The 15,181-nt window shown below is 47.1% G+C and overlaps 1 protein-coding gene across 4 annotated transcripts in view; it reads left to right on the top strand.

Moving 5' to 3' along the window:
• NRN1 (neuritin 1) overlaps positions 1 to 15,181 on the top strand; it is a 78,380-nt gene that overhangs the window by 6,840 nt on the left and 56,359 nt on the right. For 3 of the 4 annotated variants that reach the window (XM_019624774.1, XM_019624772.1, XM_019624773.1), the window contains one exon: positions 2,206 to 3,389. The exons of the other annotated variant lie outside the window; for it this stretch is intronic. In XM_019624774.1, coding sequence (XP_019480319.1) covers positions 2,206 to 2,434 — 229 coding nt within the window. In that variant the 3' untranslated portion in view covers positions 2,435 to 3,389. Of the gene's footprint in view, positions 1 to 2,205; positions 3,390 to 15,181 lie in introns of those variants that run through there. 4 annotated transcript variants of the gene reach the window in all.

The following is a 15,181-nucleotide window of genomic DNA, read 5'->3' as shown; positions in this document are numbered from 1 at the left end:
TTGCTGCACTACCCTTTTTTACTGTGAAGGCCTTCCTCTCTCTCTAATTCTTGGGGGTGGGTCAGGGTAGGTGTTTATTTGTTTAACTTATGGGTAATTAAATAGGGGTCGATCTGCTACACATTTTCCTAAATACTCTAGTACCCACCAGGAGCCAAAGAAGCTAAGTAGCTGGTACCTTCCTATCAGGAAAGGGACAAAATTCTGGGTCTAGAATACATATCTACCTACTGTAATTCCAAATGTCTTATGATAGGTAAGAATGTATGTATAAAGCACTACAAAAGGTCAAATACAGATCAGCTCCCAAATCCTCCATCACTTATCAGAACTTGGTTATTCCAAGTTATTTTAATTTTTTAGCAGGACCTCCGTCCTGAAAAATGTGAAGAGGGCCCCTTTCAAAGGTCACAGGCCACAGGTCACTGGGGCTCCCACCCAGTTGGTGGCGCTGGTTGTTCCCACACCTTGCTGAAGCCCACCTCCTCCCAGTCTCACAGAGATGTGTGTCCTTTTCCACCTTGTCTCTCTTACAGGAGGAGCCTGCTCCCATCTGGGCATGCATAATGAAAGGAGAGATTTAGACATCCTTTGGGAGCTGCAATTAAGCAGAGAGCTGTCCCTCCATCTCTTTTCTTTAAAGCTTGCGATTTATTTTCAGTTGAGGAACCTGGAAGCCCTACACCCCAGGACCCCCAGTCTCATAAATTAGAGACTCAGAGAGGTTAATAGAAAACAGCCAGAGCTCAAGGCAATCCAACAAGCATTTATAATTTTATTATCAGCCAGAAGAAGGGGTGAGAGTGGGAAACAAGTATATCAAACGTGGTCCCTGTCTTCAATGCGCTTACAGTCCAGGCTAGCGAGAAGAAGGGAGAGATGGGAGACGGTACAACCAAATTGCCTGGAGAGCGGTCGCTGGTGGCCTGGGGCTCAGGGCCTTTGTAAGGTGGAAGCCAGCCGGAGTCACCGAGACACACAGATCGACCCGGCACCGAAAGGAGACAGCGCCCCAGGAATCGATCACGGGTTGAAATTATATTTAGTCTCGGGATCTATTTTGGGTTTTCAGAAGAAAGGGGGACAATAAAAAAGGACAGGTTGGACGAAGGTTGTGGGGGCGGGGCTAAGAGCCAAGTCCAGCAGGGAGGAAGCGGCTGAGGGAGGTGTGGGGCTCCGGAAGAGGCGGGAAGGGAGGACAGGGAGCCGGGTGCCTGGAAGGTTGGCCTCGGTGGGCCCTGCGCCAGCCCTGGAGTCCGGCCTGGGGGGCTGGGCTCTACACCCCTAAGGCTCGGGGAACGAGGCCTCATGGGGTCCAAGCTCAAGATGAAGACTTGGGGGCGGGGGGAGAAGAGACCGGACCTAGCACGCAAGGCGGGGCGCATAGAGGTTTGCAAATACAGATTTATAAAGCTGGCCCCAGTGGCTCGGGCACTAACACTCAGCGACCCTAGGGAGGCGAGAGGCAAGCAGGAGTCTCCTGATGGAATCTGAGCTAAGGGACTGTGGAGGGCAAGGCGAGGGGCCACGGAGGACCAAAGCAAGTGAGGATGGGGAAGAAGTGAGGAACTGAACAGAGGGAAAACGAGGAGAGAGGAAAGGAGGAGGACAAAGAAGGGTAGAAGAAAGAAAGGGAAAATAGGAGAACGGGAAACAAAAGGAAGGGAGGGGGGAGAAAGAGGGCGAAGGCGGGCGAAAGAGTACTGCAGCACGGTGAGGGAGGGAGACAGAAGGGGCGAGGGGGAGGAGGAAGTGAGAAGCCCAGAGGGGCGGGCCGCGCTCGGAGCAAGTACCCATCTTGCAAGCTAAGAGGCATTAATAGGCGGCAGCTTGCAAGGCTTAGCACAGTTTTCCTAGCTTTCCCCGAGGAGGGCGAGTAATCTGTTTGCGCAGGCCGAGGTGCCAGCGCGGCGCAGCGGGTGCGGCATGGCTCCCGGCTGCTGGGTCCCCTCCGGCCACCAGGAGAGAGAAATCAGACCCGGGCGGGGGCAGCCCTCCTCGAACAGAGGCTTCTAGGGTGGGCCGAGGTCCGGAGAAAGCCGACCAGGCTGGACCCCCGCGACAGGGTGGTGGAGAGGAGGTAGGGAGAGGTCGTCCGCAGAGGTTGGCGAGGCCGCCAGGGCCGAGGCTCACAGACGCAGGCCCAGGGGGTCCTCGCGCGCCCAAAGTGAACCTGCTTCTTCTGTTTGTTCTGTTCCTCGCCAGATACTGGGAGGATTTCCACAGCTGCACGGTCGCAGCCCTTACGGATTGCCAGGAAGGGGCGAAAGATATGTGGGATAAACTGAGAAAAGAATCCAAAAACCTCAACATCCAAGGCAGCTTATTCGAACTCTGCGGCAGCGGCAACGGGGCGGCGGGGTCCCTGCTCCCGGCGCTCCCTGTGCTCCTGGCGTCTCTCTCGGCAGCTTTAGCGACCTGGCTTTCCTTCTGAGCGCCGGGCCGGCTCCCCCCGCGCGCCCACCCACACTCACTCCATGCTCCCGGAAATCGCGAGGATGATCCATTCGTTCTTTGGGGACGTTGTGATTCTCTGTGATGCTGAAAACACTCATATAGGATTGTGGGAAATCCTGATTCTCTTTTTGATTTCGTTTGATTTCTTGTGTTTTATTTGCCAAATGTTACCAGTCAGTGAGGAAGCAAGCACAGCCAAAATCGGACCTCAGCTTTAGTCCGTCTTCACGTAAAAATAAGAAAACGGCAAACCCACCCCATTTTTTTTTTAATTTTTTTTTTTGGCAAAAGAATCTCAGGAACGGCCCTGGGCCACCTACTATACTAATCATGTTACTACATGACAAATGATGGGCTCCTCCTAACAGGAAAGAGGAGAGGAGAAGGCCAGGGGAATGAATTCAAGAGAGATGTCCACGAGGGAAGCATATGGTGAATAATTCACGCTCACGTCTTTCTTCCACAGTATCTTGTTTTGATCATTTCCACTGCACATTTCTCCTCAAGAAAAATGAAAGGACAGATTGTTGGTTTTGTGTTTGAAGGATAGGAGGGAGAGAGGGAAGGGGCTGGGGAAATCTCGGGTTAGAGGTAAAGGCTGCGAGAAGAAATGCTGCTAAATTCACTGAGAGGTTCAGCTTTACCTACTGGTATTGACACATCTTTCCAAGTCCACTGCCTTTCTTTACCCTCCTCTCTTGTTTTAGCTGTTACACATACAGTAATACCTGAATATCCAACGGTATAGATCACAAGGGGGGGAATGTTAAATGTTAATCTAAAATATAGTGAAAAAAAGATTTTGACATAAACAGCCTTGATTTTAAAAAAGAGAGAGATGTAATTTAAAAAGTTTATTATAAATTAAACTCAGCAAAAAACGATTTGCTACAAAGTATAGAGAAGTATAAAATAAAAGTTATTGTTTGAAATGGGGGTGTCCCGTCTGTTTCCTGCCCCAAGCCCGCTTTCTTGGCCAAGTTCTCAGGGATACGTGAAGGGACACATGATGCCAGGTGATAAATTCACCTGTTCACACGCCACTTGATAACCTACCATCTTCAAGCAGACTCTCCCCAACTAGCACACTTAGCCATTTCCCTGAAATTGTTTACTGAAAAAAAAAAAACAGAGGAAGGTTTTTTGTTTGTTCGTGTGTTTGTTTTAATAAACTGAAAAGCAGAGGTCCTTTCTAGGTGAGGTTTAGGGGAATTGGGCTTGCGCTCAGCTGAGAAAGCACACGGAGACCGACAGGCACTGGCCGGCCCCTGCCCCAGGCGGGTCGGAGCCCTAACCACCGTCCCTGCAGGCCGAGCCCTAACCACGACTCGCCTCTTCCTCTGCGGTGGCCGGAGGCAGCTTGCGAAGGAACCGCCATTAAGGGCTCTAGCAGAGGGGCCGAGAGGCTGTGGTCCCTGGCAGGGATCAGGTGAATCCTTTCATAATTAATAAGACGGCTCAGCCGAAATGGCGAGGAGGAGACGGGGCCCTATTGATCAGACAGTCGAGCTACTTCCACCTGTCCTATTTATAGGCCCCGCATGGCCTTAGCGAGAAGTAAACATTCGAGAGTAAACACAAGCAGAGACCAGCGTCCAGGGCCGCCGCACTCAAGCAGGCTGGAGGAGGGAGAACTGAATGTAGGTCTCTAGGTTCAAAGAAATCGAAATCCGATTTCTTGGAGAAGTTGCGGGTGGGAAGAAGCTGCGGAGGCCCCTGGGCTGGGGGTGGGGACCGGCGGAGGGAGGCGGAGGAGGCTGCAGGGGGTTCCCACGCCGCGGAGCCTGCCCGCCGCCGCCTGGAAGGGTGCGCGGGGGCTCTGAAATGCAATGTGTAAACAATCGCTAGAGTAACAGTTCATAAATCAAACCCAGTAGGTCGCTGCCCAATCTGCATTCCCCCCACGGATTGAATTCAGCAACACATGCGTCCCTGCGCCCGGAGCGCTAGAAGCTGCGCAGATTCTTAATGGCAGCATACATTACCGCGGCCAGTTCACGCTCGCGCGGCGCCCTGCCACTCCTGGGAATAGCTTCACTCACTACCCCCTTCCTCCGTGGATCCCCGAGTCTCAGTCAAAACCAAACGACATCCTCCGTGCCTGCGTGGTGTGGTCACCCACAGGGGAACGCTAGTTGTCTGAGAAAATACAGTTTGGTTTTGACCATTTTGTTTCAAATATTATTTTCTAAGTACAAGTAGGATGGTTCTAAGCTGAGCTCAGCCCCTAGAATTCAAATTAAAATGTCTGAACCTGTTTTAAATACGAATCTATCTAATGAGGGGGCGGAGATAGAGTAGAAAGAGGGAGGGTCTTCTCCCGTCATTTTTGCCTGAATAGCGCACCGCCACCTATCGATATCCTTCCCTCCGCAAACCCGGCAAACCCAGTGCGCACAACTGGGCCTCTTGCTCGCGTAAAGTAAACGCTCACGTTGTTCCTTCAGGCTTTGGGGGGAGAAAGACCCCCGCGACGAACGGAAGACGCCCACTCCCTCGCAGAGCGGGCTTCCCACCTAAATATGAATCTCCTTCCAGATCTGGGAGGAGGCGAGGCGGAGCGAGGGGGCTGAGGCGACGAGGGGGCGGGGATTGGGAGCGCCCGCTTGTTTGCTCTCGCTACAGGCTCTTTCTCTGGGAACCCCATCCTCCTGAGGCCCCAACCGCCTTCTGGGGAAGCCCTAGAAGAAAGGCGCCCCCGCCGCCGGGTCCTCCCACGCCCCCAACTGCACCCAGATCGCCCCGGGGAGCCTCGAGAAAGCTTGGCGCTGTGTTTGGGGCTCCCTCGCCCTGTCCTAGACGGGAGACCACGCTCACGTGCGCTTGGAGAGAGCCCCAGGAACGCAGGGCAGCCAGTCTCACAAAACGCAGCCTGCCGCTTCTGGCTCGTTAGAGAATATTTCTTCTTGTTGCGGTGATTGTTTAGATTATTGTCGCGCCGTCTTCGACTATAATTTGCTGTTTAATCATGATGACATCTCCATATGTTAGTTGATGTTATTGTTTTTAAACAGCAACACAGTAAGTCCTGTTTCCGGCTCGGGGAGATAGTAACCAGGGTGAGCAGGTCCCACCACTGAGGTTGGGATAGGGGGGAGCAGGTGTCAGGCCCCAAGGAGATCAGCAAACCTACCTCCGCCCCACGTCAGAGCAGTCTCCAGCTCTGCCCACCGCTTTCCACGTGGCCTACTCGGCGCCGGCTTTAGCCCCCTGAGTATCTATTGGGATTGGGAAAGGGCTTCCTTTTCTCCATACCCTACCCGAGTAGACTGGAGACACAGAAACTCACTTAAATGTAATGTTTGGTTATCTTCGTGGAATTGCCAGAGAGGCCAGCTCCAGAGCCCTAGCCTCAGCCAAAGAACTCTTTGGGAGGGGAACTTACAGCGAAGGAGAGGACTGGCATGGAAAATGGGGGATGAAGAGAAATAGGGGAAAAACTGATCCAGAAGTAGAGTTAGCAGAGGGAAGAAAGGGAGGCGACCTTCTTAAACACAGAAGATGACAGAGACACTTAGAGCTGGCGATGTTAGCGCTGTGGACAAGAGATGGAGGATAGAGATGAAATTGGGACTTACTTTCATTCAGGACTCTCAGAGAAGCAAATGAGCCTAGGACCACTAGATAGATTCTCTTTCTGTGGATCCAGAGATCCTTTCACTCCAGCCTGAGCCACAGGAGTCTCGGCACCTTGGGGCTGGGCAAACCGAGCTGCAACGAAGCAAATCAGATGGATGAGGCAAAGATGGAGCCTTTTTCCTGTTCTCCTGAGACTCGCTCAAGTCCCAGCAGAGCTGCTTCCGTGAAGGCCTTCAACCACTCTCTGTCTCCCACTGCCCAGTACACACAAGGCTCTGCACCCTGGCAGAGCCATGCTGGGCACTGGTGGTTCCAGAGAGTCCACTCTCTGGAACGGTCTACCGCCCGTCCCCTGGGACGGGAGGGGAACGTTCACTACCCCATTGCTACTTCCTCTCCTCCCCAACACCCACCAAAGGAAATCAAAGCGCTGCTGCTCTCCCTCTCCCTCCCCCCACATACCCCACTTGCCCCAGGCGTTGAAATGAAATGGTGGGGCAGGAGGAGCAGTGAGGACGCCAGCTCGGCGGCTCCGACACGACCCTGGGTTCGCTGCCCTCCATTCACCATCCCTCTGGAGTCACTGCGTCTCCCGAGGCTGGGGCTTCAGGGAACTTTGTAACACTGTAGTTTGTGTTTTAATCCCAAGGAGAAAAAAAGCAACAGGAGCCCTTCCTTGATGTTGAGGCGGAGCAGGCTCGGCCCCAAACACGAACGTCCGCAGTAAAGAAATTGCCCAGTACCACTCGGGCAATCTTCTCACTCCAGTCCCACGGGGCAAGGAGGAGTGTAACATTTCCGTCTAGATCCTCACCCTGGAATGACATCGCGTTTAGACTGAGGATTCAGGGGCCAAATGACCTCTGTTACCAGCTGCTTAACCTTGAGTAGGTTACTCAACTCCTCTGTGCCTCTGTTTCCTGCTCTATAAAATGGGGTAACCATACCTAACTCATTAGGTTGTACTCGTATCAAATGAGATAACGTAAGAAAAGCACTTTCACACTATATGCCACTTACCTGATGTTACCTATCACTATTGTTTCCTCCTGCCTCCCTACAGGCTTAGTCCCACTGAAGTCTTCAAAATAACTTCAAGTAGAGAATCTCATTATGACTTTGAATACTTTGGGGCAGTTTTATTATTTTTTTAATAGTCCAGCAGCTTACATTCCTCTTGCTACAGGCTACTCAGTGCTTCACCTGGCTCTGGCCTTCTCAGAGGATGCGCTAGATAAACGTCTTGAATTAAGTCAGCCGCTGTTTAGTGACTGCACCTCAGACCCTCCTCCACCCCACCTGGCCCTGGCTTTTACTGCCTGTGCCCCCTCTTTCTGCCGCAGTTAGGTTCTCCCAGTCCTAACTGGATTCCTCCTGGTGCTTCCTCCACAGCTTCTCTTCCTCCTCCTCACCGCCATTTGTATTAACTTTCCCAAATTAAAAAAAAAGAAAAGTAATGTATTTATTGTAACCAGTGAAGCAATACAATGATACATAGCGTGGAAAAAAATTAACCCACCCTGCATTAACTAATGTTAACAGACCCACCTTCCTCCTTTCACACCTTTACCCATGCTCAAGAAAAACACTCATACAGAGAATTTTTTTTCTTTTTACTAAAGTATTATATATATATTTCTCTTCCACCAAATCCTTCAAGATCAATAGCTAAACAAATAACTGTGTCTTTTAAATAGTCACACAGTATTTATCAGATGGCCATACTACAATTTATTTAATTTTCATCCATTGATGGACACTTAGACTTTCCCAAGTTTTCGGTGTCCTACAAATATTGTTGTAATAAATATTCCTGTTCAAACAATGTTATGTACTAACATTTTTATTTCTTCAAGGGATAGATTCCTCCAAGTTGGATTGTTTAACAGAAACGTATGTATGTGTGTTTATTTTTCAAATGTAGGTGTGCTTTTTTTGTTTGTGTTTTTTTGCTTTTGTTTTAGTTTCAGGTGTACAAAACAATGTAATAGTGTAGGAGTGCTTTTAATTTGAAAACAACAACAACAACAACAACAACAACAAACATTGTTGGATTCCTTTCCCCAGGAGTGTAGAGTGCCTGTTTCCCAAGTCCTCTTCAACACTGTGTTAATACGTTTGGTTTTGTCAACCCAGGAGATAATCTGGCGGCTTTCTGGAAGGCCGTCCTTTCCCAGCACCTGCATTATGTTCTCTGTGCCCTTCTTGGGCCATGATCGCCACCACAGCGTCCCCTCAGGATGGAGGGGAAAGTCCAGCAAGACTCTGGTCTGAGTTGCCTTCCCCGGAGCAGCGCAATGGGCCATGCAAGATTCTACTTTTATGCAGAGTCAGGGGAAATTGGTCCTGGAAAACCCTGGCTCTCGCTTGCTAATCTAACCCACACGCCCTCTGCTCAGAGGACGTGAGCGCTGAGCAAGTGATTGTGGTTGGGCGGAGCTGGGGCTCAGCCGGGGGTCCCCCCTCACCTCTCTGCCACTTCCATTGGGGCGCTTTCCTTGAGGTCGCAATGGCTCCCTAGGTCAGTACCGAGGCTGCGATCCCCTGGCCTGTCTGCAGTGGAAAGTGAGCCAAGGAAGGAGGCCAGGAAAGAAAAGAAAATCGCAGCTGCGGAGGCCAGGCAGCAAAGATGACAGCTGAACTTTTGTTTTCCTCGTCCAGTAAGACCAAGAGGCTTCCATATCAGGGACCAACTCAGAGAAGCCACGAGGAGGACCAAACCGTGTGGGGATTCCCTGTGCAGGGAGATATGGATTATACTCTGCCTCGTCTCTCACCCCCCTTTACTCTGCCTGACTTTAAAAAATTTAACTTACTTTTATTGAGCACTTACTACATGTTAGGTATTGTGCTAAAGCTTTGTGAATATCATCCCATTTCCTATACTCATTTCTGTAGATTATATTATCCCCAATTTACAGATGAGAAACTCGTTTGGAGAGTTAGTAACTTACCCCAGATCAGTCAGTAGTAAGAAGCAGGGCTGAAATTTGAGCACTAATCTGTTTCAGGAACCTGTTTTAAGACTTCACTTTGCTTGTCCTGTTACTATTTTGAGCCCTAAGAGAGCGAGCACAAGTTAAAAAAAAAAAACAATAACAAAGGAAGTAAATCCTATGATAGGCAGAATGATGTCCTCACAAAAATATCATGTCCTAATCTCTGGAACCTTGAATGTCAGTTATAAAGCAAAGGGGAGTTAAGGCTGCAGATGGAATTAGGTTGCTAATGGCTGACCTTAAAATAGGGGGATTATCCTGATTGCTCCTGGGGACCCATTACAAACAAAAGGGTCCTTAAAAGTGGAAGAGGGAGGCAGAAGAGGTCAGTGTGAGGGGATTTGAGAGGGACTCACCTTTGTTGGCTTTGAAGATGGAGGAAAGGGTCCACAAGCCAAGGAATCAAGGCAGCCTCTAGAAACTGGAGAAGGCAGGAAATGGATTCTTCCCTAGAGTCTTCAGAAAGGAATGCAGCCTAGTCATTTTAGCCCAGTGAAACCCATGCCAGACTTCTGACCTACAGAACTAGCAGTAAAATAATAAATTTGCATTGTTTAAGCCACCGAGTTAGTGGTAATTTGCTACAGTTGCAAATAGAACAATTATAGAAATCCTAATTTTAGCTGAGGGATACATCACAGACATCCAGAGAGCCCTGGTGATCAGGATGTATGTCTGCTGGGTCTGCTCAAGGACCTTCTTTGAATGTTTTGGGGGCAGGTGTCAACTCCATCTTAGCAGTATATGTGAGAAAATGAAGATACTGGGGAATACATTTCAAAGGACAGGCAAACAAAAAATTGTGCTGATGTTTTACAGTGTGTTGGCTATCATGGCTGCCTTGATGTCCTGAATTATTTTGACTTTGGGGAAGAGCCAGAAGTCAGACAGTGCCAGATCTAGTGAATAAGGTGGATGAGGACACACTGTAATGTTTTTATTTGACATAAATTGCTGTACCAGAAACAATGTGTGACACAGAGCATTGTCATGATGGAGGATGATTTACGGCACACTTTAAAACACACCTTCTCTCAACCATAGCTCACACCCAACTGACGGCACTGAACAAGTTGAAAATTGTCACACACTGTTACTAAGGTTCGACGCGCTGCTTCCCGTATTGAAGATCCCTGTCTTTCCGTTGGATGACACTCGACAGCAGCATTCACCATATTTTGTGATCACAATGCAAAGGCTCTGTGTCACACATGGCTTCTGGTACAGCAATCTCTGACAAATAAAAACATTACAGTGTGTCCTCATCCACCTTATTCACCAGATCTGGCACTGTTTGACTTCTAGCTCTTCACCAAAGTCAAAATGACCATGAAAAGTAAATGTTTTGAATCAATTCAGGACATCGAGGCAGCCACGACAGTGCAACTGAAGACACTCAGGAAAGAGGACTTCCAGAACTGCGTCAGAAAGTGGCAAGAACGATGGGATAATTGTGCTCAAAGCAAAGGGGAGTATTTTGAGGNCAGAATAGAACAGGCAAGAATGGATTAGGTGAGAAATGGTGACCAGTTAGATAGATGAAGTGCAGCATGAGAGAGGGGCGAATGTCAAGACTCCTTCCCAGGCTTCTGGTCTGGGCGTTGGATGGATGGTGTGGAAGAGAAGACAGGAGGTCAAGTTTGGACACAGTGACTTTGAGACATTCAAGTGGACACATTGACAGGGTCAGTTGGATATGAATCCCAACCTCGGTGAAGGTATGTCTGAGGATCATAAGCAAAGAATGTCAGTTAAAGCCATGAGTACAGATTAAATTGAAAGGTATAAAGTGCTTCAAACTGGTCCTTGGGAAAAACCATCATTTCAGGGCTGAGTAGAGGAAAATGCACAGTGACAAAGGAGACTGAGATGAAGCAGCCTAGATGTAGGAGGAAAACTGGGAGAGTATGGTGTTTCAGAAGCCAAGGGCAAGTGTGTTTCCATGACAGAATGGTCCTGGAAGGCACACACTGTTAAAGAGGCCTAGTACTTCTAAGTTTGAGATTGAGTACTTGCTCAAGTATTGCTGAAATGTCAAATTAAGATGACAACTTGAAAATGTTCCTTAGATCTAGCAACCTGAAGGTCGCTGATGACTTCGATAAGAACTATTTCTGCTCATGATGGGGAAGAAGTTAGACTGGAGTGGATCAGAGAATGAACTGGAAGTTAGGAAATTGAGACAGTGAATATGAATGTGTCTTTTATTGTAGCCTCAGAATGCTAAACACACAGTAGGTGCTAAATAATTGTCTTACAAAAACAATTATATAAATTATATATATATATAGTTCTATAAAGTAGAAATAATCCTATAAATAATACTTACAGGATTAATTCATTTAGTTCACAAATAGGTATTAAATACTTATTATGCACCACACACTCTTCTAAGTGGTTGGAATACATCATTGAACAAAAGAGATACAGCTCTTCTGACCTCCATGGAGTCTGCATTCTAGAAGGACTCGTAGACCAGTGGGGAGAAAGATAATGAACAAATAAATTGTACAGTATATAAGAAGGTGGGAAATTCTGTGCCATGAAAAGAAAAAAATACAGCAGGAAAAAGAGAATTGGGCATACTGGAGCAAGGGGTCTATGAATTTGGATAGGCTAATTAGGGTAGGTCTCATTAAAAAGATGATACCTGAGCAGATACTTGAAGGAGGTGAGGAAGCTAGTCTGGAGAGGGCTTCTAGCAGGGGAATCATCCAGGCTAAGCCTGGGTGACAGAGTGCCCAGTGCCTGGTGTGTTGGGAATACGGCCAGTGTGGATGGAGGAGGGATGGAGTGTGTGAGTGGAGAGAGTGGGGGTAAGGTCAGAGCAGCCCATCACAGAGGCCCTTGTGGCCATTGGTGGGACTCTGTCTTCTACTGTGGGGAAATGGAGAGCATTGAAAAGTGTTTAGGAATGACATGATCTGACACATTTTAAAAGGGTCACTCTGACTGCTGTTTTGAGATTAGGGCAGAAACAAGTAAACCAGTGTGCGTTAAGCTGGTGGGAGGTTTTTATGGCCAGGCTTGGAGGTGGTACATCTTCTGCTCACATTCTGTTTATTAGAACTCAGTCAAATGGCCACACCTACTGCAAGGGTGGCTGGAGAATGTGGTCCAGACGTGTGCTCAGGAAGAAAAGAAAATGGATTTTGTGAATAGCTGGCCGGTCTCTGCCACAGAAGCCTTGCAGTGATCTAGGCACGAACGGATGATGGGAATAAGCAGAGTGTTATTAGTGGAAGTTTTAAGAAGTTGTCAAATTCTGGATATAGTCTGATGGCAGAGGCAATAGAATTTCTTGAGAGACTAGATGTGGATTGTGAAAGAAAGAGGAGTCTACATGACTGAGCCTGAGCCGCTGTAAGAATGGAATTGCCATCAACTAAGTTGGGAAGGTTGCGGGCAGAAAAGGTTTAGAGGAGAGATCACGACTTCCGCTTTCCACATGTAGAGTTTGGAAGGTTTATTAGATACCCAAGGGAGATGGTGAGTGGGCGGTATGCAAGCCTGGATTCAAGAGATCTGGGCTGGAGATTTAAAGTTAGGAGGATCTGTATATGGGTAGATTTAAAGTAAAAAAAAATGCCTAAACCAAGAGAAGGATTGAGGACTGAGCTCCAGTGCATCCTGACATTAAGAGGTTGGAGAGAGAGAAGGAGTCAGCAAAGGAGGCTGGCTGAGAAGGAGCAATGAGTGAAGGAAGAGGCAATCTTGGGGAATATGGAGTCTTGGAGGTCCAGAGAAGGTGTTTCAAAGAGGAGGGATGGCTGGTACCTCAGCAACTTCCAAAAGCAGTTAACCAATGAGCTGTATTCTCTNCCAAAGGATGAATGCCTCATGTGGTATAAGTTTGTAATACGGAGAATCTGATGATTCAAGTATCTCTGAGTAGGCAAAAAGAAAAAAGAAAAGAAAAAACGGCTTTGTGACAATCTTTTTTTTTTTATGGGTAACATGTTGCTTTTAAGAGCTGTTAAAACTTTATAAACTTCCTTTCTGGAGTGCTGGATCAGTGTCAAGTACTATTATCATCCTGTAGTTCCTAATTCCTCTCCTGTGAGCAGTAATTCAGTCTTATTTTTTTTCTCTGTGATAAACCTTTGCATCATTAGCAAGTTTCTAATTAGGAATTATAATCACCTTGAAGGTTCCAGCAAAGAAAACGTCAAATGAGGAGACTAAATCAAGAGAGAAACAAATTTTGCAATTTGTCCCAATAATGTTGTCTCTCATAACATTTTATTTTCCAAAGCCAGGATGCAACACAGAATCACACATGGCATCTAGCTGTCACGTCTCTTTCATCTCCTCTCATCTCAAATACAGCAGGGCCTCAATAACATCGTTTCATTCAATAACATTTCATTTAATGCTGATGAAATGCTGTAGGAACTTAACTCTTGTTACATTAATTAGCCTATATAAAACTTGATTTCGTTATACAGCACACCATTTTGCTTAAAGTCACAGAATCTGTAGACATTAAGTGAGGACTTACTGTAATTGTACTGTCAAAGGCACATCAGTTTGGTTAATTGGAAAGCTTTTAATCATTGTTTTTATACATAAAATTAAGTTTCCAAGGGAATCATTAGTAATGCAGTATTTTACTCTTGAAATATTTATTTATACATCAATTGACAGTGGAATTTCAACATACAAAGCACATAAGAAGACTTTTCACCTTCAGTTGTATTCAGAATGCTTACCTGTTTGACTATTCAGATACTGACAGTATAACCAAATGGTGTCCAATCCATCTTACTTGTGTTGTTATGCTGATCACATGTAATAACCTAGGAACTCACATGCTTATTGATCATGCACAAAGACATGGATGTCAGAAATGACACAAAGATTAACATTCAATTATTTGGCCTTCTAAAGGCCAAGGCCAAAGCCAAATAACAGATGTTGGTTAAGACAGAGGTTGTAGTTAATTTTTGTGCATTTACAATGTGTGTCTCAGAGTAGGTTCACTGTGAAGCTAAGAAAGTTGAGGCTAGGACCCTAGCTGGGAGCTAGCTGGGAGAGCCCTAGCAATATGTTCACATGGAGTATACCACTCCTCCCATGCCCCACCCCACCTCTCTCAGTCTGCCTTTTATTCCAGCAATGCTGCAGCAGTCACCTTCATGAAGGCATGCCTGGACAGCACCACATATCTCTTTCTGCTCCAGGGCTTCTCTGCCCTTGAAGTGAGGGGTGTTTGGGAAAGCCCCACCCAGTACTCACATGTATACAGTCTAGAAGTGCGAAAAAATTCTCTATGACTGGAAGACGGAAAGCTGGTGAGTTAAATACTCCCCTCTTCCTTTCCTTGGGTGGACGATTCTGAGACACATTCTACACTGTTTCTTAAAAGGTTCTGGCAGCACTGAGATGCATTTGCCCACAAAGATGGCAAAATTAAAAACTCATCCTTGCAATGATCCAGGAAGGGAGAGCAAAAAAAAATCAGGCTAAAGAAAAATAGGATAGAAAAGTTAAAAGACATAGAATCTTCATTCAGGAGCTCACATATTCATCTAATGAGAGCTCCAGAAGGAGAGAACAGAGAAAACAAGGGGAAATCATTGAAGATATATAGAAGGAGAAAATTCCCCTCGCTGAAGAAAAGTACGAGATGTCAGATTGAAAGAACTGTTCCAGTGACTTCTCCAAGAGAATAAAGGCAGTTACCCAGCTACTTGAAAAGAGAAACAAATTGGCACCACATTTTACAATACTTGGCAACATGGATGCTACAAGACAAGGTGGTAATATTTTCATCACGTTGGTGGTGAAGTCCTTTAATAGATTTCCTTCTTGGACAGAGTTGTCTTTCTGATTTTTCCTCCCAGGTCACTGTGGAGGTCTGGAGCTATGTCAGGCTCTGCTTTCTATTCGCCCAGCTCCCTATACCAGTACACCTCTTCTCAGAAGGAATTTTACTTTCTTCAGAGTGTGGCTCTCAGCTTTCAACCTAGACTCAAACATGTATGAGTCTAGTATGGCTATATAACCAGGAGAAAGTGGGTGCCATAGAGTCTTCTGGGTTCTAACGCAGTTACTTATCGCTCTGCAAGGATAGCCTTGTGCCTCCTTCCTTCTCCTTCCACTTGTCCTCTCTGACCTTGGAATTCCTCTGTATTGGTTCTTCT

The sequence above is a fragment of the Hipposideros armiger genome, unplaced genomic scaffold, assembly GCF_001890085.2.
Source record: "Hipposideros armiger isolate ML-2016 unplaced genomic scaffold, ASM189008v1 scaffold_607, whole genome shotgun sequence".
NCBI lineage: Eukaryota > Metazoa > Chordata > Mammalia > Chiroptera > Hipposideridae > Hipposideros > Hipposideros armiger.
The sequence above is the reverse complement of the archived record's forward strand: the minus strand, read 5'-3'. Positions and strand labels throughout refer to the sequence as shown.